At 43.7% G+C, this 26,591-nt stretch overlaps 3 protein-coding genes and 1 long non-coding RNA gene across 6 annotated transcripts in view; 1 reads left to right on the top strand and 3 right to left on the bottom strand.

Annotated features, from left to right (window-relative positions):
• Nucleotides 1-856: 856 nt before the first annotated feature.
• LOC134210960 (ubiquitin-conjugating enzyme E2-22 kDa) lies at nt 857-20,588 on the bottom strand. Of its 2 annotated transcripts, XM_062687420.1 has the most exons (4): nt 20,308-20,588; nt 20,069-20,236; nt 1,680-1,832; nt 857-1,593 (listed from the first exon to the last, which is right to left on the bottom strand). In XM_062687420.1, the coding sequence occupies exons 2-4, from the start codon at nt 20,129-20,131 to the stop codon at nt 1,210-1,212; spliced, it is 600 nt and encodes a 199-aa protein (XP_062543404.1). In that variant the 5' UTR covers nt 20,132-20,236; nt 20,308-20,588; the 3' UTR covers nt 857-1,209. The 2 variants fall into 2 exon arrangements, with proteins under 2 accessions (XP_062543404.1, XP_062543403.1); XM_062687419.1 differs by having other exon boundaries at nt 20,069-20,588.
• On the bottom strand, nt 7,449-10,341 carry LOC134215242 (uncharacterized). Its single transcript, XM_062694462.1, has 3 exons — nt 7,882-10,341; nt 7,724-7,825; nt 7,449-7,658 (listed from the first exon to the last, which is right to left on the bottom strand). The coding sequence occupies exon 1, from the start codon at nt 10,285-10,287 to the stop codon at nt 8,131-8,133; it is 2,157 nt and encodes a 718-aa protein (XP_062550446.1). The 5' UTR covers nt 10,288-10,341; the 3' UTR covers nt 7,449-7,658; nt 7,724-7,825; nt 7,882-8,130.
• Nucleotides 13,960-14,824, bottom strand: LOC134215241 (uncharacterized). The gene is made up of 3 exons (XR_009980086.1): nt 14,559-14,824; nt 14,401-14,502; nt 13,960-14,335 (listed from the first exon to the last, which is right to left on the bottom strand). It is a non-coding gene; the product is annotated as an uncharacterized LOC134215241 (long non-coding RNA).
• LOC134210958 (ribose-phosphate pyrophosphokinase 1) overlaps nt 18,766-26,591 on the top strand; it is a 32,789-nt gene continuing 24,963 nt past the window's right edge. The window contains exon 1 of one of the 2 annotated variants that reach the window (XM_062687416.1): nt 18,766-18,919. In XM_062687416.1, the coding sequence (XP_062543400.1) occupies nt 18,868-18,919 (52 nt within the window). In that variant the 5' untranslated portion in view covers nt 18,766-18,867. The remainder of the gene's footprint in view (nt 18,920-26,591) is intronic. The other variant, XM_062687417.1, reaches the window with a different exon arrangement.

The following is a 26,591-nucleotide window of genomic DNA, read 5'->3' as shown; positions in this document are numbered from 1 at the left end:
AATCAAATGCTGATTCGTTGATGTTGAATGACGACCACCACCAATGGGATAGATTTCTGTTGAAAATGCTACCAGCGCCTTCGTGCTGCTGTGTCCGTTCCGCTACGTACGCTCTGTGTGAACTCTTGTTCGAACTGAGGATTAGATCCAAACCGCAAGTTGCTTCATTTGGATGTCCGTGCTTGCGATGCATGCACGGGATAGGTTGTTTTACAATGTCTAAACTGTTTGCCAATTTTTAATCATTAATAATTAAAAATCTGTATTTTTAGAACTATACAATGAAGGTTGACTCGTTGACTCATCCTTGATCGAATGGACTAAAAGTATTGGAAATCCATTGAGAAACGGCTTAGGTATGAACGTTCAAAGTCTATCAGATTCTCGCAATCGCAAAGTGTACCCCAATATAGAAAAGACAGACGTAGTTCTACGTCCAAAATACTTCTTCGCGAGCGGTCAATAATCAATATTTCTTTTAGCATATTGGTCAATAATGGCCATGCTCATAAATCCATCTTGTTCGGTCGCACGTCGAATCCGTATAAGTAGTAACCAAAAGTTTCTAAATGTGAACAAAACATGCACATGTCAGGCGAAGGATAGTTGTCGCCTCCAATACATTTTTCTTAAACTTTCACATGTTGTGCATATGCACATCAAGTGTTCAAACATTGTAAATAACGATAATTGTAATGGTAGGCAATAAATTAAAGATTATAATTATTATCATCTGTGTTCATGAGACTTCTAGATTAGCTTGATGCAAGATCATTACTTTTTTCCTTTATAGTTGAATTAGTTATTGTTGTAGGACAAGTGATATTTTTGTGCATTAGTAAAACAAAGTCTGGACTAAGTAGCGTAATCATCAATGGTTTTCTATTTATTTAAAAGATATCACCTTCCATCCTCAGCAGCAAGCTTCTTAGATTTTTTTTTTAATAATATGTGCTTGTCTTTTTTATTCTTCGTGAAATTATTCGTATATCAAATATCATTCTCCCATTTTTACGCATTCCAAAACAAGTGGCGATGATACACTATTTGACTGCTTGCTTTGCAATAATAATCAGAATAGTTCCACAATTTCACAAGAATCTTCTTATACGGTGCCACTCAACATAAAACATTACGGAAAACCAGAGAAACAATTCAGCGATGGAACAGACAAGAAAATGAAATAGGGATGCAAGAAATTTGATAAAACTAACTAAACAACTGTTCGGATGCGCGTTCCAGGTGCCAATTATGCCGCGACAGGGCGGCTCGTGCTTCGTAATCGACTATGCCCATGTCGCGCAACCGTTGTACCTTCTGGTCAAAGTCCGGGTTGCGGCACGGTCCGCCAGCGTACACGTTGGTCCAGTGTTTGGCGGTCAGAATGAACATCTCATGGTTGTCTTTATACTGCGTTGCCACGATGGCGTCCTGGGGATCGTCCGGTTCGGCCGCTGCCAGCAGGGCCTGCAGTGATAGCAAAACTGTTCGCAATGTCATCGCCGCTGCCCAGTTGTCTTTTAGGATGTCCAAACAAATGGCTCCGGTCACAGAGGAAATGTTGGGATGCCATATTTTGGTGATGAATTTGACCTATTATTTTTTTTAGGAATTATAAGCGTCTGTTGTCGGCAGATATCATGGCCAATTTTTAGGGTTCAAGATTGAACCCTACTTACCTTCGGCGGGTTGAAGGGGTACGTTTCTGGGACCTTGATTTCGAGTAAAAATTTACCTCCCTCGTACGGCGTATCCGGAGGACCAGCAATTTCACCTCGTAGCTCTGTGAAGTTGTCGTTGACTATATCTAATTTAATAGAACATTGGACAATCTGGAAAGAAAGATAAAAATTGATGTTAAATAAGAATACATGAAGGAAAATCCAATATGGATTGACTTCACTTTCAAAATTATAATTAACGAATTTGATGAGTGCATCATGCAGAGGAAATTTACCTTCAACTTAAAAATAGAATTATAGGAATATTTTCCAATCTCAAATATTTTATTCGTAGAATGTAGAAAATTATAATACAATTACCGTGAAGTGCCCTAATTTCGCGCACTTAAGATCTGACCAAGTTAAAACGTTCATTAAAAAACATGTAGAGGAGCGTCCACAAATTACGTAACGCTTAGAGGGGGGAGGGGGGTGGTTGAGCGAAGTGCGACGATCCATACAATTTTTTTAGATGTTTCATACAAAAATTGTGACATAGGGGGGAGGGGGGGTTCGAAAATGCCTAATTTTTGCGTTACGTAATTAATGGATCTTCCCTAGTGGCCATTTGGAAACATTTGCTACTGCATCACGTAGTAGAAGGATTCTAGGTTCTCAAAAAAATGTTACTTGCAAATTTTGCTGCTATTTAAAAAAAATTGGAGTATGAATCCGAAACCGTTGTATGCTCCTTATTTCGCGCAAGAAAATAGGATAGTTCTTAATTTCGCGCAAAAGTGTTCCTAATTTCGCTCATGTTTGAAATTGAATATTGTTATTGGTTTGATGAAATATAATCAATTAACCAATAGAAGCATGCATCCATTGTTCAAAATATGCAGATAACGGTATCAGACAGCCGTCAGTGACCCATTCTTTAGTCGAAATGGTATGTGCCTATATTTCGACCCTGACATGTCGCAAGATGGGTTCCAAAATTGAACGAAAATTGGCCACTTTCCCAATGGAACCAGGCCCTGGAAGTACCCGGAGGGTGTCCAATTCGATCGAAAATCGCCGAAATGTACTCCAGTGTACTTGTTTTGCAAAATCATGCAGTTTGACATGTCGCAAGATGGGTTCCAAGATTGAACGAAAATTGGCCACTTCCCCAAGGGAACCAGGCCCTGAAAGTACCCAGAGGGTGGCCAATTCGATCGAAAATCGCCTAAATGTACTCCAGTGTACTTGTTTTGCAAAATCATTAAGTTTGATATGTCGCAAGATGGGATCCAAGAGCGAATGAAAATTGGCCACTTCCCCAAGGGAACCAGGCCCTGGAAGTACCCGGAGGGTGGCCAATTCGATCGAAAATCGCCGAAATGTACTCCAGTGTACTTGTTTTGCAAAATCATGAAGTTTGATATGTCGCAAGATGGGTTCCAAGATTGAACGAAAATTGGCCACTTCCCCAAGGGAACCAGGCCTTGGAAGTACCCGGAGGGTGGCCAATTCGATCGAAAATCGCCTAAATGTACTCCAGTGTACTTGTTTTGCAAAATCATTAAGTTTGATATGTCGCAAGATGGGATCCAAGAGCGAATGAAAATTGGCCACTTCCCCAAGGGAACCAGGCCCTGGAAGTACCCGGAGGGTGGCCAATTCGATCGAAAATCGCCGAAATGTACTCCAGTGTACTTGTTTTGCAAAATCATGAAGTTTGATATGTCGCAAGATGGGTTCCAAGATTGAACGAAAATTGGCCACTTTCCCAAGGGAACCAGGCCCTGGAAGTACCCGGAGGGTGACCAATTCTATCGAAAATCGCCGAAATGTACTCCAGTGTACTTGTTTTGCAAAATCATGCAGTTTGACATGTCGCAAGATGGGTTCCAAGATTGAACGAAAATTGGCCACTTCCCCAAGGGAACCAGGCCTTGGAAGTACCCGGAGGGTGGCCAATTCGATCGAAAATCGCCTAAATGTACTCCAGTGTACTTGTTTTGCAAAATCATTAAGTTTGATATGTCGCAAGATGGGATCCAAGAGCGAATGAAAATTGGCCACTTCCCCAAGGGAACCAGGCCCTGGAAGTACCCGGAGAGTGGCCAATTCGATCGAAAATCGCCGAAATGTACTCCAGTGTACTTGTTTTGTAAAATCATGAAGTTTGACATGTCGCACGATGGATTTCGAAGCCGATCTGCCAGTGATCATTTTTTCCGGGAGGGAGGTAACCCCAGTACTCCCCGGAATATATCCGGAACCATGGCCATTGGACAAAAATTGACTTCGGTTCCTAAAACTATAGGAATTTTGTGATCGATTCCAGAAGATTGCTTGAAAATCCGTTAGAAATTGGCTGAGCTGCGTGGTTTTGAATTTTGAGTTTTGTCGTAAAATGGGGGTTGGGGACGTACGTGTTAAGAAAAACTTTTCAGTCTGATGTAGGCTTCTTCCATCCTCTCAAATGTACATGCCATAATATCAATGTCGTCGGCGAAACCAAACAACTGGACGGACTTCGTGAAAATCGTACCACTCCTGTCAATCCCTGCCCTTCGTATTACTCCCTCCAGAGTGATGATGAATAGCAGACACGAAGAGCCATCACCTTGCCGTAACCCTCTGCGCGTTTCGAAGGGACTCGAGAATGCCCCTGAAACTCGAACTCCGCACATCACCCGATCCCTCGTCGCCTTGATCAACCTTATCAGTTTATCCGGAAATCCGTTTTCGTGCATTAGCTCCCTTAGCTGGTCCCGATCGATTGTATCATATGCGGCTTTGAAGTTGATAAATAGATGATGTGTGGGCACGTTGTATTCGCGGCATTTCTGCAATACCTGACGTACGGCGAACACCTAGTCTGTGGAAAAGCGTTCACCCATAAATCCCGCCTGGTACTGCCCCACGAACTCTCTTGCAATTGGTGTTAGTCGGCGGCATAAAATTTGGGAGAGTACATTGTAGGTTCAGCAATGTGATTGCGCGGTAGTTGCTACAATCCAGTTTATCGCCCTTTCTGTAGATGGGACACACGACACCTTCCATACACTCCTGCGGCAGAACCTCATTCTTCCAAACCTTGTTAATAACCCAGTGCAGCGCTCTAGCCAGTGCCTCACCACCGTGTTTAAACAGCTCTCTTGGTAGTTGGTCAACTCCAGGGGCTTTGTTGTTTTTCCCTGGAGATTCGGAGCCAGAAGTCGCATGTCTTGCGCGCGTGCTCCTAGGTTCATTGCCATACCGCCACCGTTGTTTGCCATATCGCCATTCAGGTGCTCTTCGTAGTGCTGCCGCCACCTTTGGATCACCTCATGCTCGTTTGTAAGAAGGCTCCCGTTTATGTCCTTACACATATCCGGCTGTGGCACGTGGCCCTTACGTGAACGGTTCAACTTCTCATTCTCATAGAACTTTCGTGCGTTATTAGCGCGGTACAGTTCCTCCGTCTCTTCACGGTCTCCATCTCGTGCCTCGTTCGCCCTCGTGCGGTGTTGCAGCAATCTCGCCCATGCTGCATTCTTCTCCTCAACTAACTGCTCACATTCGCCGTCATACCAATCGTTTCTCTGATCTGGAGCCACCGTGCCTAGTGCAGCGGTTGCGGTGCTTCCAATGGCGGATCGAATATCTATCCAGCCATTTTCAGAAGTGCTGCGCCTAACTAATCTTCCGTTGGGAGTGCCACTTCCAGTTGCTGCGCGTAGTCTTGGGCTAGTCTACCGTCTTGTAGCCGTCCAATGTTTAGCCGCGGCAGACGACTCTGACGCGTGTTGTACACCGTCGAGAGTTTTGAGCGTAGACATACTGCAACTAGGTAGTGGTCGGATTCAATATTCGCACTGAGGTAAGTGCGTAAGTTCGTGATGTCGGAGAAGAATTTACCGTCGATTAGAACATGATCGATTTGGTTTTCCGTTACTTGATTAGGTGATTTCCATGTGGCCTTGTGGATATTCTTGCAGGGGACGAAAGTGCTTCGGACTATTATTCCGCGGGAGGCTGCGGTATGCAGACTATCCGGTCCGATGACCTTCCTTCCTACCTGAGCGTTCATTTTACCGATGACGATTTTTGCATCCTGCAGTGGGCATCCATCGTATGTCTTCTCCAGCTGTGCATAAAACGCTTCTTTCTCGTCGTCGGGTCTCCCTTCGTGTGGGCTGTGCACGTTGATGATGCTATAGTTGAAGAATCGGCCTTGCACATCCTTGCGTTGATTGGCTGCCACCCAATCACGCGTTGGCGCATCTTCCCCAGCACTATAAAGCCGGTTCCCTGCTCGTTTTTGGTGGCACAGCTTTGGTAGAACCTTTTCCACACTTTCTGTCCTGTCCAGCAGATTTCCTGCAGCGCTACGACGTCGAAGTTGCGGGGGTATAATTCATCGTAGATTATCCTGTCGCAACTTGCGATGCCTAGCGACTTGCAGTTCCATGTTCCTAGCTTCCAATCGTGATCCTTTATTCGTCGCCTAGGTCGTTGCCGATTGTATCGAGTCGTATTATCTTCTATGTCGTTCGTTCTATTTCGTTGTTTTTAAAGGCGGCTTATTGGGCCTGCGCAAACCATCTGTCTCGTCGGAGAGCCGTTGTGTCGTGGGCTTTAGCGTCCCACCTAACACCAGGACTTGGACTTGTGTGCTTTGAGTGGCACACGGTCGCTTTGGTGGGGCCTACTTGCGGATACATGCAGCTTTTTATAGAAGTTTAACAGGGCCCACTGTCAAACCCCGTCACATCCTAGGCAGGCGCCAAGACTCGCAGATGGCCTAGGGAGGGATCGTCAAGCCCTTGGACATAGTCCCGCTGCCCCTTGAAGTCCCTTTGAAGCTAATGACATAAATAACAGCTGCTACAACCTGTTATCCTGAAAAGTATACCTGTTTAAAAATAGTGCTGAAAAACTATAACAACTGATATAGCTCCTTAAAATGAAGTAATGAAGATTTAGCGATTTGCAGTCTTCTACGACAATATGTTTTTTCGAAGCACCTACATCTTTGTAGGACATTGGAAAAATGTAAAAATTAAAAGCGGGCTTGGTAGTCATATGGCTACTGCTTCTGCCTCATACGCAGGAGGTCGTGGGTTCAATCTCAGGTCCGTTCCATTCTCCTACTTTGTATCTTTCTCTATATTTCTCATGTTCTAGCAATCGCTAGAACTGGAAATGGATTCCATACCGCTTCCATTACTATTCCTATACCTTCAACTTGAGTATTCTAACAGTAATCTGCTAGAATTGGAAATGAACTATAGAGCTCGTTTCCTACATCCAATTAGAAATACCATCAGTTACTTTCTCCTATCTATCACATTGGCAGCTCGTTAACCAAGACGGACCTCTGCCTCTCGAACCTAACCCAAAAATTCCGACAAATTCCGCATGAACTCGTGGCAAGTGCAGAAGTATATTCGGCTTGCAGTGGGCGAGTGATTGCATCATCATTTCCTCCCCCTTCCCTACATTGACTTGCATTCTGACGTGGCAGGCGCCAGTATGATCTAACAAATGAGATCACCAGTACTTGTACATTGAAGATGTGTGCTAGTCCCAAGCAAACATCTGTTGGTCAACTACGAGCAGTCAATCAAGCTCAAGCTGCTCAAGCTCATTGGAAAAATGTAAAAATTAAAATGAAAAAGTTAGACCTAAAAAATGATTTTTATGGGGTTACTAACATCGCACCCCTTCAACTTTGTCCACTTCAGGGATGGAAAGTTGGTGTCTTCGACAAAGTGTCTTGAAATAGTAATTTCTACAATGTCTTTTTAGGGAGGCTGTTCGGACGGTCGGATTTTAAACGAAACCGTTTTTGAGAATCAACCTTTGAAAGGATGATCAAACTGTGGAAGTTTAATTAAAATTTAAGTTTGTGGGTTGTTTTACATTTGTTTACAAATATAATCTTTTTTGTAACATTTCTACTCACAATTTTAGTTTGTTCTTCTCCTTTAACTTCCGTCTCAATCGTCCACGTAGACTTGTCTATTAATTTATTTAATTCTTTAATTATTTTGTCTAGTCTCTTTTTAGCGTGTACTATATTTTACCTGCCTGTTCTACTCGCTTTCTGTGTCGTTCGTCTAATTGTCGTCTAAAAGTCCGTGGGCTGTCTTCGATAGTTTGAGCACCACTGTACTGTCCTGCGTCAGCTGTTCATAATGGTGCAATTAACTATATGTTTATTTTCGCACTTCAACCTACTTACAGTGTACTTAATTGTTATCTGCTGACCAAACTCCACGTAATTCACTCTACCTCAAATACAATCTAGATTTATTCACCGTTCAACTCTCTTCTTGCAATACAATTTTCTTCGATTCGCTACTAATTCTGTTTACTCAACTTCGGCCATTTGTTTATATTTTCCCTTTTTCCCCTTTCTGTATATGTTTATCCCTCGCTTTAATTTTATCACTCACTCTCACCATCATATCCGCTGGGAACTGACATTTGCCTAATCGGCCAAATATTGGTTGTGATGCGGCTGCGTCTGGGCAGGGTTGCCAGAACATTCCCCGGCCTGTAACTCTGCCCCGGAGGCCACTTCCGGCTCAGGGTTACCTTCCTCAACTTCTATCACGGCCAGCCTCGCTGACGCTCGCTTATACCTTCCGGTGCTAGTAAGCACCCACGCTTGACGGACCCTTCCGTCTCCGGACACTATGGGTTCTTCTACCACTCCACGAACCCAACACTTACGGTTGGTACCATCTACGATATACACCAAATCTCCTGCTTGCAACGGTCTTGATTCGCCGAACCACTTGGACCTCCGGTTCAGCAAAGGCACGTACTCCTTGATCCATCTATCCCACATCACGCTGGCTATTTGCTGGGACCGCTGGAAGGCGTCCCGGAGAGCCACTGCCGGATTGGGTGGCGGCGGTGTACCGCTTGGCTGATTCGGTGACCCACCCCTCAAGAAGTGGTTTGGGGTTAGTGCTTCTGCCTCGTTGTTCTGTTGCGACACGTAGGTGAGGGGACGAGAATTGACGATGTCCTCAGCCTCAACGATTACCGTCTGCAAAATCTCGTCCGTCAGTCGCCTTCCATCGTTCAACGCTGTTAACGCCTCCTTCACGGAACGCACCAACCGCTCCCAGACGCCCCCCATATGAGGCGCAGCGGGAGGATTGAACGTCCACCTCGTCCTTGCATTCGTCAGCTGGTCTGCACAGTCATCTCTGATGCCCTGTACAACCTCTACTACTTCCTTGCTTGCTCCTCGCAGATTCGTCCCGTTGTCGGAGAAGAATTCAATCGGCCAGCCCCGGCGACCGATAAACCGGTGTATCGCCATCAAACAGGACTGTGTTGTCAATCCGTGGGCTACCTCCAAATGTACCGCTCGTATCACCATGCATGTGAACAGCGCTATCCAACGTTTCTCTGTTCGACGCCCTACAGTCACGTCAAACGGCCCCAGATAATCGACACCCACGTAGCTAAATGGCCGAAGATTCGGCGTAATGCGCTGCACTGGTAGTGGAGCCATCCGTGGAGCATGGGGACGACAGCGATGTACTTTACACCAGACGCAGGCCGCCGACACTTTTCTCACCACTGCATCTACATGCGGAATGTAGTACAGCTGCCGCAACTCGTTTTTAACCGCCTGGCGGTATCCATGGCCACTCCTCTCATGGTAATGTTGGACTATCAGCTTCGTAATTCTGTGGTCGTTCGGAAGAATAACTGGGAACCGCAAGTCGAACGGTAGAAACTCTGCCCGCTCCACGCGGCCCTCCATTCTGATCAAGCCATACTCATCTACCAGCGGGGTCAGCTTGTATAGCGGACTAGACTTCTCAAGTGCCATCCACTGGCTCGCCGGACGATCTTTGTTCCTCGACAGCACCTTCAGCTCATCGATAAAACTCTCCGACTGCGCTACCTTCAGCAAGCATCGCTCTGCTTGCTCGTACTCCTTCTGCTGTAGTGGTAGTCGAACCGACGCACCCGCATTTGATATATGCGACTTCAGCTGATCTTTCGTTGCTCGCAACGTTTCTATCGGCAGTTTCCCTTTTTTCCGTCTACAGTTCGTCACAAATCGAAACACGCACGCTATCGTTCGGACCAGGATCGTCCACTTCGAGAAGCGGTTCGCGTCTACAAGAACCGCTGGTATCTTTACGTCGTGTAGCAACAGATGAACCCGAAGTTCCTCAGTCGTATTAGCCGGCGGCAAACTCTTCCTCGGCCAATTTTCCTCCCGGTCGTACAGAAACTGTGGGCCTCGTACCCACGGACCACTCGGATGTAGATCTGGATCCTTTCCCCACTTCGTCAGCAGGTCTGCAACGTTCAGCCTTGTCGGAACCCACCGCCAGTCTGCTAGTCTTGTCAAGCTCAGGATCTCTCCGATGCGGAAACCAACGAACTGTTTATAGCGGCGCTGGTCGGATCTAATCCACGATAGTACCACCTCTGCATCTATCCAAAATACCACTTTGCTAATGGATATGCTGTGGTTTTCGCGCACCGTATGTGACATCCGTGCACTCAGTACCGCCGCCAGAAGCTCCAGGCGCGGAATTGACACTTGTTTCAAGGGAGCAACTTTCGCCCGGCTCATCACTAGCGTGCACTTCACCTCTCCATGCACCATGGCACGAAAATATGCCACACATCAATACCCCGTCTCACCCGCGTCCGCAAATATATGCAGCTGTACGTCCCGGATTTCATCGGACCTCGCAGTGCCGAAGTAGCTGCGCGACAACTTAAATGCCTGGACATTCGCCAACATGCTCGTCCACCGCGTCCACTTTTTGTATGATAGGTCATCTACCGCATCATCCCACTGGCATCCTGTTCTCCACAGATCTTGCACCAGCATTTTACCCAGGATGGTAACTGGAGCTAGGAATCCGGCCGGATCAAACTGTGCCATGACTATGCTGAGTACCATCCGCTTGGTGGGACGTTCTTCTCCTCGGAGGACTTTGGAACACTCGAACTTCGAAGCGGTCTCAAAACAGAAGACGTCTTCTATCGTATCCCATACTACGCCCAGCACACGTTCATACTCTGCAGCCTTATTTTCGCTAAAGTGTACTGCCGACTCACCGCTTTGCTCGCCAACCGCCTGCAGGAACGCATTGGAGTTAGACACCCAGTTCCTAATTCGAAAACCGCCACACGAATGAACATATCTCACTTCGTTGGCTCTCTTGATCGCTTCTTCCACGGTGTCCACACTGTCGTAGTAATCGTCCACGTAATGACGTTTGACTATTGCATCTGCTGCTTCCGGGTACCTCTTCGCAAATTGCTTCGCATTGACGTTCTTCACATACTGCGCTGAACTGGGCGAACACGTGGATCCGAAAGTCGCCACGTCCATCACGAATATCTGTGGAGCCTCTTCGCTACCTGACCTAAACAGGAATCGCTGCGCCTGCTTGTCCTCCGATCTGATGCGGATTTGGTGATACATTTCCTGGATGTCGCCTCCAAAGGCGATCGGGCGTTCTCGGAAATGGCAGATCACTCGCGGAAGGGGAACTAACATATCCGGACCTTTGAGCAGCTCGGAATTCAGGGGATGCCATTCACTGATGCTGCTGCATCCCATACCAGGCGCACTTTGCCTGGCTTTCGTGGGTTCACCACGACGTTGAGGGCAGGTACCACACAGCAGATTGAGCTGTCTCCATCAACTCTACGTCGGTTACTTTGTGCACGTCTCCTTTCTGATGGTAATCCTCGATCTGCCGACACATTCTCCTTCAGCGCTGGATTCCTTTCTAAATTCCGATCGAGTGCATGCATTCTCCGCTTAGCCATTGAGTAGCTATCGGGAATTTCCGGACATCGCTGCGCCACAACAGTCCAGTTTCGAATCGATGGCCCACTCGCTGTGTTGTCGCCTCCAGGATCTCCCTAGCCCGCTTCTCTTCCAACGGTTCTGGCACAGCGAACGATGCACCCGCTGTTTCTTCCAGCACATACTGCTCCCGCATCAAATCATGGAGCTCCTGATTGCTCACCGTCGCGATAGAATGAAGATTCAGGTATGTATGAACGCTGGCTCTACGTTTTCGGACCCATATATTGTCCAACCCATCTTCGATCGCACGGCGATCGGTTCGTTCGGTCTACCAACACGTGACTCCAGCGGCGCAAACAGGTGTAGGTTATCCAAACCGATGAGGATGGTCGGCACCCCGGACGGAAAATCTTTCACTGGCACGCCCACAAGATGTGTGTACCGCTTCACTACCTCTGCGTATCGAACATTCTGTTTGGGTAACTGCAACTCCGATACTGTCCGAGTGTTGAACAGCGGAAACTTCTCCTTCGAGCCCTTTGCTGCCACCATCATCTCTACGCAGCGGGACTCGTTTTCGAACCGGTTGATGTTCCCGGTCCACGTTACTATCAACGGCTCCAGTGAACCTTCAGCTTTCAATCGTTTGGCTACCACATCATCGACCAAAGTCGCAGATGACCCTTCGTCCAGGAACGCGACGGTGTCGTATTGACGCTTGCCGACGTGTAGCGTTACCGGCATCATACGGAAAATCACTGTGCAGTCGGATATCGCTTTCTGCAATTGCACAGATCTTTCCACGCGATGTAACAGAGGATGATGGTTTCCTTGACAACCTCGCACCACGCACCGGATCTTCGACGAGCAGCGACTATTACCATGTTTGTTTAGGCAGATTCCACACAGTTTCTGCCTCTCCACCTCTCTAAGCCTTTCGGCGATATTCATTCGCCGGAACTCATCGCAATTTCTGATCAAATGATCCGTCCGCTCACAGATCCAGCACGGCCGACTGACTGCCTCGATCCGCGATCCTTCGCTCCACTTCTGTGCAAATTCATGCATATGCACAAACTCCTTCTTCCTAGGATTCTCTCTCCCAGGACGTGCTCGCTCGTTCACTGACAACATAGTGAACTCCGTAACCTCGGACACATCCGAAACGATTTCGGTGGTGAAGTTCGAGAACATCCTTAGTGGACTGTCAATTTGTCCACGCTTGAAACGGACCCAGTCCAGCTTATAGCTTGGTGGTAGCTTGTCCACCAACTTCTGTACCAGCATCGGGTTGTTCAGGTGGTCTCTGAGCTGTGCAGCTTCAAGATGATCGCACAGTTGCTTCACCGTAATCCCGAAGTTAATGAAGGTCTCCAGCCGATCTCCTCTCGGCGCAGGAGAATTCCTCACTTTTGTCAGCAGCGTCTTCAGCAACTTTTCCGGCCTTCCGAAAAGATTCCTCAGATCGCAAATAACATCCGGAACCGAATCCGGCAGCACTAGCCGACTCCTGACTGCCTCGAGTGCGTCTCCCTGTAGACAGTCCTGCAGCCGCTTCAAGTTCTCCAAGTTCGTGAACCCGCACGCCGCCGTCGTATGCTCGAAGCTACTGATAAACAGCGGCCAGACTTCCGGCTCTCCACGAAACTTCGGAAGGTACTGGGACACCGCTTTCCGAGCGGCTAGCTGCTGTTTCGAGATATGGCCAATATCACGCCCCGGCCCGTCGGAATCATGACTACTCTGCATGCTGCCATACCGGCTCTGACTGTGACGGCTTTTCGCTGGATAATCCAACGACTCGCTGCTTTCGTCTTCGCTGGACTCTGGCTCGTTCTCGACGATTTCAGGCACTTCCTTTACCGGTTTCATCGACTTCGTTTTTGTTCGCCTTGATAACCACTCCTGCTCCCAGTGGAACTCCACCTTTCGGAAAAGCTCCCCTGACATCCGAGACCGACTGCTGCGTGTTTGTCTTCCTTGACTGTTGCAGCCACTCCTCTACCGCCTGGTCCGGTTCACTTTTCGACCTCCCACCGACAGCACCATCTTCGTCCTTGGACGCATTCACCCTCTTGACGCTGTTTTCGAATTTCTTCCGGATCGCGTCTCGCTTCTCCAAAAATTCCTTCTCCGCAGCCAGTTGAGCGTCCAACATTTCCTGTTCTTGCTGCAACTGCTGCTCTTCTATCTCGCGTTGTACTTGGAGCTCCAGTTCCCGCATTTCTCGTTCTTGCCTCAGCTGTTCCTGCTTCCACGCTTTCTGCCTAGCGAGTAGCTTCTTCCGCGCCTCCATCTGCTTTGCAAAGGCCTTTTCCTTGGCGAGTTGTTCCTCTTCCAACTGCTTCTCAGCCGGATCTGCATCGGAACTAACTCCCTGATCGGACCCTCCATCGCCTTTTTGGCCGGTCTTCTTGCCACCTCGCGTCTTGCTTCTCGTGTCCGGAACCTTCAGCTGCTGCGCACTAGCGGAAACACACTTGACAGCGCCAATCGGCTTTCACAACCTCCTGGTCTACGCCAGCGCAGGAGAAATGAGCCCATTGCCTACATTTCCCACATTGGACCCAATCCACATCCTCCGACATCGACTCCGACATTGAGCAGAACAAACATTGCTCATTTTTCGAAGGAGAGGAAGCCATTCCGAAGTAATCCGATATAAAATTTTTGATTTTGTTCGGACGGTCGGATTTTAAACGAAACCGTTTTTGAGAATCAACCTTTGAAAGGATGATCAAACTGTGGAAGTTTAATTAAAATTTAAGTTTGTGGGTTGTTTTACATTTTTTTACAAATATAATCTTTTTTGTAACATTTCTACTCACAATTTTAGTTTGTTCTTCTCCTTTAACTTCCGTCTCAATCGTCCACGTAGACTTGTCTATTAATTTATTTAATTCTTTAATTATTTTGTCTAGTCTCTTTTTAGCGTGTACTATATTTTACCTGCCTGTTCTACTCGCTTTCTGTGTCGTTCGTCTAATTGTCGTCTAAAAGTCCGTGGGCTGTCTTCGATAGTTTGAGCACCACTGTACTGTCCTGCGTCAGCTGTTCATAATGGTGCAATTAACTATATGTTTATTTTCGCACTTCAACCTACTTACAGTGTACTTAATTGTTATCTGCTGACCAAACTCCACGTAATTCACTCTACCTCAAATACAATCTAGATTTATTCACCGTTCAACTCTCTTCTTGCAATACAATTTTCTTCGATTCGCTACTAATTCTGTTTACTCAACTTCGGCCATTTGTTTATATTTTCCCTTTTTCCCCTTTCTGTATATGTTTATCCCTCGCTTTAATTTATCACTCACTCTCACCATCATATCCGCTGGGAACTGACATTTGCCTAATCGGCCAAATATTGGTTGTGATGCGGCTGCGTCTGGGCAGGGTTGCCAGAACAGAGGCCCTTGAAGTTTCCGTGCAGCAAGGAGAAACTGAACTAGGCTGAACTCAAGAAGCTAGACTTTACTTTAGTAAAGTCTAGCTCATTGGGCTGAACTAGGTTGTGGAGGCGAGGATTCCGCGATGAACTTTTTGGAGTTGAGCAACCGTTCCCAATGTTTTGCGATAATCGCAGAGCAATTTGTTTGTGGGGAAATGAGCCAATATCACCCAGAAGATGTGTAATAATAACTAACCCAGAAGCAAATATATCAATTTAAGACACCATTTCGTTAGAGAACAACTCCAAATGCAGAAAATTGAAATCAATCACGTTGGATCAAAACAACAGAAGGCGGATGTTTTCACGAAGTCTGTTCCAGGTGGTTGTAGTAAAAGTATATACCTATTAAGTCTATAAAGCATCGAGAGTTTCAAGTTTAGTACTACACTGGATCGCGCTTCATAATGTATTATTTGGTTCTATACTATTCCCCAGAAAACCATACCCCAGAATTCCATTCCCTAGAATGTACCGTTCCCCAGAAAACAGAATATATAAATAAACATGATTTCATTTTCTTGTTTTCTTACAAACATTATCGCAAGACCATAATTAAACTTTGTCTTGATGAGTTGGACGTGCATTGTGGTAATTATTAGAAACTATAGATAGTAGAATCTATAGATGAGCGAAAGCATGGCTGAGTCGTTTTTTTGCCCGTGCACACGCGCATATGACGTCACAGCCCTTTAACGTTTCCATTGCAATCGTGACGTCATGCTCGTTCAATGTTATGGATTTTATACAGGTTCGGGCGAGACAGCACAAACGTGTTCGTGAAATGTCGGAATCAGTAACAGTGTTCGTTTCGCACGACGACGGCGGTGGCTCGGGTGCCGGGAACAAAAGAACGGTGACGTCAATCTCACACCTCATGAATGAAATTTGGTGTGAGTTTGACGTCAGCAATCAGCTGATCAGAAATGTTTACTCTTTTTGGGCTACTAATACGAACAAAAGGCACGCTCAACCGGACCTGTATAAAATAAATGACATTGATGCTCGTTTGAAGACACGTTTGACAGTTCGTTTGGAGACAGAGGATTTATCTTCGCTCATCTATATATTCCACTATCTATATTAGAAACTAGTTTCAAATGCAATGTGCCTTTTGGCATCTTTGGCATAATGACCATAAGGGTCCCGCCAGAGTAAGGTGCCTGCCAGAGTAGACGCGCCTATGCGACGTCGCGCGAAAATTGCGCACGCAAAGGAATAACAATCAATAATAAGGAGCTGTCAAATCGTATGGACGCTTCGCATCGCATTTCGTGTCTACTCTGGCCGCACCCTAAACGCGACGTGCGATGCGACGCGACTCACGCAAGGGAATAACAATTATTATCAATGAACTGTCAAACTGCACTGTCGCGTCACGTCGTATCGCATGGTCACGTCCAGAGTGTATGTAATTAAGAGTGGCGACATGTGCCGCTTTTGACAGGTCTCCTGCTCGTTTGGAACACGATTTTGTATATGGGAATGACGCATTTGCATTTGCTTGGAAAAGGGCAAATAAGTGATAATATCTTTTATCTTTATTATATTCTTTTGACTCACACATTTGCCTGAAATACGCCTTCTTTCGAATCACGCGTTTGCCCGGAGTATAGCAAACAAGTGGATGATGCCTTCTTATGAAATATGAATTTATCCGCACTTTGTGGCCCCCTCCCAGAGGTTATGCCCAAAACCACCCCCGTGGCTACGCCACTGAGCTGAACATCTACTTTAGAAAGATGCAGAGAATTCTACGATTTGTCACTGGTGCCACGAAAGTTTTTGAAATTTGAAAAACGAAACAAAAATTATGAAGATTCATGTACAACGAACCTGGGATTCTCCTGCTTGTAATGAGGACCATGCCCTCTGAACTTTTAAATATTTTTCCTTCAAAATACGCAAATTTTCCGACTTGATCTCCTCTCTATGATATCTACTCAATACATATTTTTTAGAGCAAACCCTGGATGACTAATTAGGGATCAAGTCTCCTCAAATTGAAGCAACAACTCAAAATCCAAAAATCCTGAAACTGTAGTGGAATGTTGGTATTTTTATCAATGAAGATCATTAAGCATAGTTAGTAGAGTGGGGCGTCATGGTCATTTTTTCAAATCAATGGTTTTTCGAAGCCATTCTGGGTCCTGAACAACTGTGCAGAATTTGGGACCGATTGGTTGCTTCCTCGCTTTCCGCATCGCGTTTGAAGTTTGTATGGAAATTAGTATGGGAGAACGTATATTTTTGCATTTCTACTACTAGAGGATTCAGTTCATCGTAAACCAAGTGGCACATTGCGTTAAAGTATAACCCATAGAATGCCGAAAAACTTTGCTGAAGAAGGCACGTTGCTGGAACGTCCACGAAAAAAGTTATAACGCTTCGAAGATTGAGTGTTCAAACCCTATGCAAAAAATCATTTATTTTGCCAGCACTGCCGTACTACGTAGACCACTAATTTAACTGAGTGTTATTTCAAAATAATTGATCTTATAGGGCTTTCGAGCTAATGGGAGCTATCCTGAATCATTTCACAAAGAAAAAAATCTGACGAGAAGGAAGATGGGTTTTGCCCTTCGAGAACCATATGTTGTCCGGTAGTGCTGGCAGAAACATTGATTTCTTGCATATGGTTTGAACAATTAATTTTCGAAACGTAATAACATTTTTTGTAGACCTTCCAGATACGTACCTTCTTCGGCAAAGTTTTTCGGCATCTTCCAGACTATATGCTAACGTATTGAATCACGTGATTGATGATAAATTGAAGCCGTTAAGAGCAAAAATGTAAAAAAGTACGTTTTCCCATACTAATCTCCATGTAAATTTAAAACGCGATGCGGCATGCGAGGTTGCAACCAATCGAGCCCATATTTTGCACAGTTGATTGGGGTCCCAAAACGATTCAGAAAAACCTTGATCTCACTTGATCGGACGAAGTTTGCGTTTTTCCATACAACTGTGCCCCACTCTAATAGTTAGGGATTTGTGCTGTGAAAAATGATAGCATTTGGTCATTATTGGGAGAAGTTGTTCAAATTTTGCGTGGCCATATTATAAATTGTGACGTAAGCTACTGGTGAAATGCCAATAAGAGCAACGAGTTAAATGGCTGGCGAAGTTTCAGAGTGATCATTTTTCCAAGATCCGTAGTTTCATTTCCGCCATGAACAAAGCATCATTAGATGGATACATAAAGCTTTATAACAAAATCCTGGTCAATAGTTTCAAAATAGTTGAAAATAGTGACTTTTTGCGAGAAAAAGTGACTTTAGTGACTTGAGGTCGAAAAAGGAGACTTTTTAGTGACGTGACCAAGTCACTAAAAAGTGACCCGCTACCAGGCCTGATATTTGTATAATGATTTGAAATTTTCAGCGGAATCTGCAAAAAAAAACCGAAGATTTGGAAACCGGGTCTTCAAAGATCCTTCAAAGGTTCTTGTTGTAAATTATTCAAAATTGCAATCGTATTAGTACAATCGGATGATTTGTTATGAATGAGTTCTTCGTAGCATCGACTTGGAAATGCAAATTATCATCTGTACTCGCATTGCCTCCAAAATATGTTATTCGATCAAGTAACCGAAGGATTCTTGACGTCAAACATTGCATTAAGGCATGGAAAATATTTTCCTCGTTTATTTGACTCACTTCAGTCGAACTAATCCTGAACAATATTTTGTGTTCGAAGGTATACTTTGTACGTAGATTTCCAAAACAAAACTGATTGCCGCCAGGCAGATAATCGTAATCGTGTTCATATGGCAACGACGGAGAGCAGTCCACTATCACGACCGTTTATTGGTTTTTCAAAATATTGATCGCTTCTCTTCCGTACGTGATTCGTCGCTGCGAGGCTGAAAGTGTTTGCGGTGCAAGTGATTTGATGAATTCTAGTTGAATTCAATTTTGTCAGGTGCTAGCTTTGCTATATTTTTTAAGTTTGATTGAATAATGAGTGCGGTGGGCAATGAATCCAGTAATTCCGAAACGGAGTTCGAACAAGGTTAGTAATAATTTAGCATGTAGGATTGAGTGAGACAAAACGGCATGTTTTTACATTCCTCATATATGTACACGTAAAAAAATTCAATGTTGTTTATTATTAATATTTCTAATACTTTTTTGCCAGAGCAGGCGCTTAATGACATGTATAAGAAAAAACTTATACATCGCATTAGTCACACACATTCGGAAACTTATACTTTTCATTAACTTATGAATGTTATTAGCTTTTTGATATGGGATCATTCATTAGGTAGCATAATGAAGAGTATAAGTATTTTTGAATGGTTTTTTGCCATAACATATAAGGTTATTTTTTTACGTGTATACATTTCACTTCATAAAAGGACCTTCTATAGAAGGCTTTAGTAAAACATTACTCAACCGATTCTCTCTCTGTAGTTGCATTTGATAGCGGGCTAAGCCTAGTTGATCACAACAATTGAATTTAACTCAACGATCGTTATGGCGTTTAAAGTTTATGAAGAAAATGTTGTAACGAACTAAGAAGATCAATCTTCTTCTAGTTCTATGGCTCTTACATTGCATAAGTGTGCATCTTGTTTGTCAAGTACGATGAATACACTTTTCCCATGAAGTCGAGAATAATCTCCTGAAAACAAGCTAGACCGGACCGAGAATTGAACCCGGCATCTCCGGATTTTCAATCCTGTGCCTTTGCTCGCAAGGCTGACAAGGAGATTCACTACTACTAGTAGCGTTATAGGAACGTGTCAGTAAAGATTTTTCTTCGTTATTTCGCTTAATTTATTGTGAAAACTTCTATGTTTAAAAAGTTTATATTCCATTAAATTCACTCACAGTGAAGGACAATTTATAAAAAAAAATTGGATGAAATTGCCAATAACTCTGCTACTGCTCCACTTACCCTAATATATGTTTTGAGGCACCACGTAAAGAAAATTATCTTCCACCTAACAGGGGCATTGGCATGAAAGGTGACCTATATCAGATAACGATGGTATCGATATAATACCTACCAGTCATCCATTACGTCCCTAAAATAAAACCTGTCATTTTTTCTCACATCCTTTCTTCAAACAAGGGAACGTCTCTACGTTATGCAATTTGAACATTCTTTCTTCGAATGGTTTTCGAAGAACGGAAAATCATTCAATTTGGATCTTACCTCTTCACTTTTGAGAACTTCTTTAAATTCTCGTTTGATACGGGATACTGCCATGTTCGCCATTTTGCCTCCGCTTTCCTCTATGCTACCGCCTACAACTGCCTTCTTCTGCCAAGAGCCAGGCTCCTTCGCGGATTTATTCCTTCGGGTATCCTACACTTGGGGAATCTAAAGGATGTTGCTTAATGGGGAAAACCTCTTTCGCCAGTGAAATTTCGCTTTGTTTGGACGGTGCTCACTTGTGACGCAGCTGCGATTCACTCGTAAAACAATTCTCACTAACTCGTTACTGTAGTCTTCGCAATTCGCCCAAAACAAAAGCACTGTTTTTGATATTATTTTGCACCACCGAAAGCGAACAACACACTTTGCAAAGGTCTCAGATTTTTAGACTTTTTCCTTTTTGGCGAGCGTTGTTCTTATTTTTTGTTGCTAATTTTCATGCACACATACGCACATAAAGAAGCACAAAATCACAACCACATTTGATGATACAGTACTTATCGCACTTATAGACCACCTCGACCGCCGATGTGTGCTCAATTTATTGATAACCTCATTCAGAGATGTTTGAATGAACATCTGTATTTGCATACATACAATAGTATACATATATTAATATATAAAATAATCATGCACATCGTCAATTTCTTAACTTAACATTATTAAAAGTTAAATTTATTTAAAGGCACCTACACATTTGCAAAATGTATACGACGTACCGTGACCGTTTATTTACCTTGAACAAATTATACGAAGCGGTGTTTCTGCGGAACGGTATTCGTCATTGATGTCGAAAATTTTACACCTCCTTTGAATTGGTAGGTAAAACCAGGGACCTTATTGCCTGATTTTCTCAAAATTGCACGCGGCCCTTCATGAAAGGTACCGCCGCGCTTTATGCACCCCGTTTACTTAATTCTTGTGGGTGAATAGCATTGCGGTGTATCGTTTGGCGCGGCCGTACTTTTCGACAGTCATTCGCCGCGTGGTTTTGTGCAAGTACCCATTTGGGAACACTACAAACGCCGCGCAGTGTATCATATCCAGAAAATCTGACAATATGGTCCAATGCACCGAGTTCATCATTGACGTTTGAGCGGTGCGCTGTTTACTAAGAATGAATACTTTTTCATTCATCAAGTTCATGCAAGTGTTCATTTTTAGTAAACAGCGCCCGTCTCAAACGTCATTGTGTTCATTCGGTGCATTGGACCATTGCGCATTTCGATTCGAGAACACTACTTCATGAGTGCACTCAGAAATATTTTGACGTAGAATTACGTCTTTCTATCTTACCGAAAGACGGGTCATTCCAAAGTTTCAAATTTGAGACCGTCACGAAAAGAGGTCAGGAAGTAAGAGTCTATAACTCAGCCGTTTTTCAATGGATTCTGGAGATTTTACTATAAATCGATCAGTTAACTCTCTAAGATTTCATTCGACTCTTGTAAACAATTGTTTCAAAGCTTTTAACTATTACAAAATTAATTTCGACAATTAGTGTTCAAATTTCTCTTATACAGTAAATTGCCTATACATTCTGGCTATATGCATCCGCAATGAACATGCTCCAAATAATGATATGGAAATGCTAATATCATCTTCCAAACTTGGACGTACATGTTCATGATAGCATTAGAGGCGAAAGTATAGAATTGATAGTTCCGTTAGGATACGGCAGGCATGAAGAATGTTTTTATAGAAGTCGATTTGAAAGCGAGAGGGCAATATTTGTGATGGCACATATCGCACGACCTTCCTTCTGCCAAGCTCCCGTCCCCTTCATACGGGAGCTTGGCAGAAGGAAGGTCGTGCGATATGTGCCATCACAAATATTGCCCTCTCGCTTTCAAATCGACTTCTATGTCGCCTCTAATGCTATACTTTCGCCTCTAATGCTATCATGAACATGTACGTCCAAGTTTGGAAGATGATATTAGCATTTCCATATCATTGTAAATCGTTTAACTTCACGTAGAAGTAACACACACGAAATCATTAATTTAGTGTCCTACCCTTGGTGGGGGCATCCATCAATTCAGCTGTTATTGGTCGACGGTACAGCAGCAGTGCCTTTCTCTGCTTTGTTCTCTCCGAGGCAGCCAAGTTGGTTGCGACGAGACGGACGCAATGAGAAAACAGAACTGTGCAATAAAAATCCTATTCGACTAAATGCTGATGTCATATTAGAAATTTGGAGACAGTACTCGTCGATAGCAAATCCTTCCGCACGCGATGGCATATGAGCAAGTCAAACCACCTTCCTTTTGCCAGTGGAGATATATCAGCTACCACACTGATATTCTTCCCTCCCCCTTTATACGGGAGCTTGGCAGAAGGAAGGTCGTGCGATATGTGCCATCACAAATATTGCCCTCCGCTCGCTTTCAAATCGACTTCTATAAAAACATTCTTCATGCCTGCCGTATCCTAACGGAACTATCAATTCTATACTTTCGTCTCTAATGCTATCATGAACATGTACGTCCAAGTTTGGAAGATGATATTAGCATTTCCATATCATTGTAAATCGTTTAACTTCACGTAGAAGTAACACACACGAAATCATTAATTTAATGCTCCAAATAATTGAATTTCTTATCCACTATCAAACCACAGACAAACAGACGTAACTTTAGAGAAATTTCCATCGAACATGACTCCAACGATCAATTTGAATTTGATTGATTGCGCAATTCACAACTAGAGGCGCTAGTGTCGTAATCCTTCGGGTTTGACATTCCGCTCCAGCGCCTCCTGGTGACGATGTCATACGAAACATCGTTTCGTGTAGCATGATCGCAAGATGGTGGTAGAGGAGTTGAGCGATGCATTTTTCCGAAAAATGTTCAATCTGTTACGTCTGTTTGTCTGTGATCAAACTATACGTAATTCTACGTTCAATTTGTGGTCGTGTCTTTAATATAACCTTCTTTTATTTATTACTATACTAAGGCCGGAGTGGCCTGTGCTATACATAGAAGTCTTCTCCATTCAGCTCGATCCATGGCTGCACTTCGCCAACCAGGCAGTCTGCGAAGGGTCCGCAAATCGTCCTCCACCTGATCGATCCACCTTGCCCGCTGTGCACATCGCCTTCTTGTTCCCGTCGGAACGTTGTCGAGAACCATTTTAACCGGATTATTGTCCGACATTCTGGCTACGTGCCCGGCCCACCGCAGTCTTCCGATTTTCGCGGTGTGAACGATGAATGGTTCTCCCAATCTGATGCAACTCGTGGTTCATTCGGCTCCTCCACGTACCGTCCGCCATCTGCACCCCACCACTGGTGGTACGCAGCACTTTCCTTTCGAAAACTTTCAGTGCGCGTTGGTCCTCCACGAGCATCGTCCAGGTCTCATGTCCGCAGAGAACTACTGGTCTAATAAGCGTTTTATAGCTAGTCAGTTTGGTACGGCGGCGAACTCTATTCGATCGGAGCGTTTTGCGGAGTCCAAAGTACGTACGATTTCCTGCCATGATGCGTCTCCGAATTTCTCTGCTGGTATTGTTATCGGCCACCAGTGAGCCCAAGTACACGAATTCTTCAACCACCTCGATTTCGTCACCACCGATAGAAACTCGTGGTGGGTGGCTTACATTGACCTCTTTTGAGCCTCTCCCTATCATGTACTTCGTCTTCGACGTGTTGATGACTATAGTCCAATCCGTTTAGCTTCGCTTTTCAGTCTGATGTAGGCTTCCTCCACCCAACAAACATTCACTAGTTGAACTAACATCAGTGTGATGATTTAATTCAGCGCTGTGTTGAATTATGTCTGTACTATTTCTTATCACAACTTCTGTTCAAGCTTTGTTCAAACAATTTCGGCGAAGTTATACAACTACAACATCTCATTTTGAAAAACAACTTTATTAACTGATTCGTTAAACCTTTAATAAGCATTTTACTAAGCCTCAATTCAGCTACATGTGAATTCTTCGAAAATAATAACGCATTGAAGGTAACATCATCAAGATCTCCAATGAACGTATTTTGAAGCAATTGCTATTTTCATATAATCATTTTAAAATTTTCCCAAATCGAGTCTCGAACTGCTGACATTTGATCATCTGCCGGTAACGTTGTCATCCGCGCCATCCTTGATTTGTTAGGTATGGCTCACTCAATACATAACATAAATAATCTTATTGCTGAATATGAATCATAATTGGACTCTTAATCAATAAGTCGATCTGTCAAACTACAGTTTATTAATAACTGTACAAGATTTTTATTTCAACCATTGTTCAGCCAGTCATAACCATCGCACACTAGGAAAAATACGTAAAAATAATGTCGATAAACGATAAAATAAAATCCGTCCCCAATGCTATTTATGAATTTATGAAAATAAAATCAATGTATATTCGGCCTTCCTAAGAATCTCTTGATAAACGGTTGCGGTATGATTGTCAAATGCTAAGATTATTCCAATTTCGCCGTAATAAAGATCAACATGCATGCGATAATGTTGGGTTTCCACACATCAAAGATTCAAACATTTTCCGACGTTATTCAACGGCGTTATGTCCGGCTTTTAGTAAATTTAGTTCCGCATGGATGCATGATTTTTTTCATTGCTCCTGCAGTTTTTCGTTATAATCTCCCAGCTTAATAAATAACGAATATAAAAAGCATGTCTTGAAAATAAATCATTATTTTCCTATAAATCAAATTTTCCAGATCTAGAATCCAGATTTTCTCTCAAACTGAAAAAGCTTAATGTTTTTTTCCACTGTGCGATAGATCAGATAAACGTGAAATCCAATGGTTAAGACGGACAAAGGTTAAGAAGGATGTCCAATGCTTGATTATTAACTTACTATTCAAACTCTATTCGACCACCCTTTCAAAGCATCACATCATAGTCGAACAGAGAACTTAAAAAATCATTAGTTCAGCACGTTGTTAAATTTCCCCAATGTGCTGAAATGTTATAAATCGAAAACGTTAGTTCGACTTCAAATAAAGGTAGTAAACAAATAAATAGGCCATGTCGAATATTAGTTAGATTAAATGCTAAAATGAAAACTGTCTAGCGAATTATTCAGCATCCATTTTATTCAGCTACGTAGATCACAAATAAACAATAATTCAACCTAGATGCTTATTTGAAGCTTGTCGTTGTTTGTTGGGCATCCTCTCAAAGTTACGTGCCATAATATCAATGTCGTCAGCGAAATCAAGTAACTGGACGGACTTCGTAAAGATCGTACCTTTCGTGTCAATCCTTGCCTTTCGTATTAGTCCAAGGCTGTCCACCACTTTTTAACGGTCATAGGAGTAGGTTGGTTGCTGAGCTACGAAAACTTTACAAGCCATTATGAGGGTGGCGGTTTTTGATGATTTTTTATCATAACGCTATCTGACGTTCAATACATCTGTCTCCTTGCTCGTGCACAGAAAGGATAGGATTTGTTTTCATTAGGGAAACGCTTCGGAAGTGCTACCGTATGAAAACAAACCCTATCCTCCCTGTGCGCGCAAAAGACAGATCTAGACCAACATTTGAAAAGGGCGTAACAACCAAAATTTATTCCTTCTGATTCTTCGTCTACATATATTGCTTTATATGTGGACGAAGAATCAGAAGGAATAAATTTTGGCTGTTACGCCCTTTTCAAATGTTGGTCTAGAGATGATTAAACGTCAGATAGCCATATGGCGTTGTGGGCAGCAAATTTAAATTATTTTCGTCGTCGGTTCGTCGGTGTTATTATTGTCTGATTTTCTGAAAATTGCACGCGGCGAACCTTTCATGAAAGGTACCACCGCGCTTTCTTCACCCTGTTTACTTGATTCTTATACTAATGACACACTGGTGGTATAAGTACCATGGTACAAGAATCTTGAAACGAGTACCGTATCGATTATTGTCTTTATCAAAGATAGTCTTGGAATAATTTCCTTGTCCTCTTGTACCATGGTACAAGTACCACAGGTGTGTCCTTAGTATTATGGGTGAATAGCATTGCGGTGTATCGTTTGGCGCGGCCGTACCTTTCGACAGTCATTCGCCGCGTGAAGTTTTGTGCAAGTACCCATTTGGGAACATTACAAACGCCGCGCAGTGTATTGCAGTTTGCCTTGAAACATGGATTATCGATGCACTTATTAACTTACACACACTTTTTTATTGCGTGTACTGTACACAGTTGCCGAATTCTTTTTCTCGAATCCTACTAAATAATCATTTCGAAGGAGAAAATGCAAGAAGTTGCAAAATGCGAAAATGTCAGAAGAAAATGTTCAAAACAAAAGCACGTGGTTCTCACACCGTTTGCTTTCGTCTGACATTTATCGATGTCAAAATCCATTGTAATCGACACCGTCACACTTTTGGTCACAGTTTGGAACTGTCACACTTTCAAACTGTGTTGTTCGATTTAGTGTGAACAGCGCAATATCATATCCAGATAATCTGACAATATATGCCTGGTAAAAATGTCCATTCAATCGAACAACATGCCCGAACCCCGTTTGCATTCACGTAAAAAGCGGTGTATTTAGCGATAC

This window comes from Armigeres subalbatus, chromosome 2 (genome assembly GCF_024139115.2).
Source record: "Armigeres subalbatus isolate Guangzhou_Male chromosome 2, GZ_Asu_2, whole genome shotgun sequence".
NCBI lineage: Eukaryota > Metazoa > Arthropoda > Insecta > Diptera > Culicidae > Armigeres > Armigeres subalbatus.
This window is presented reverse-complemented; position numbering and strand designations above follow the sequence as displayed.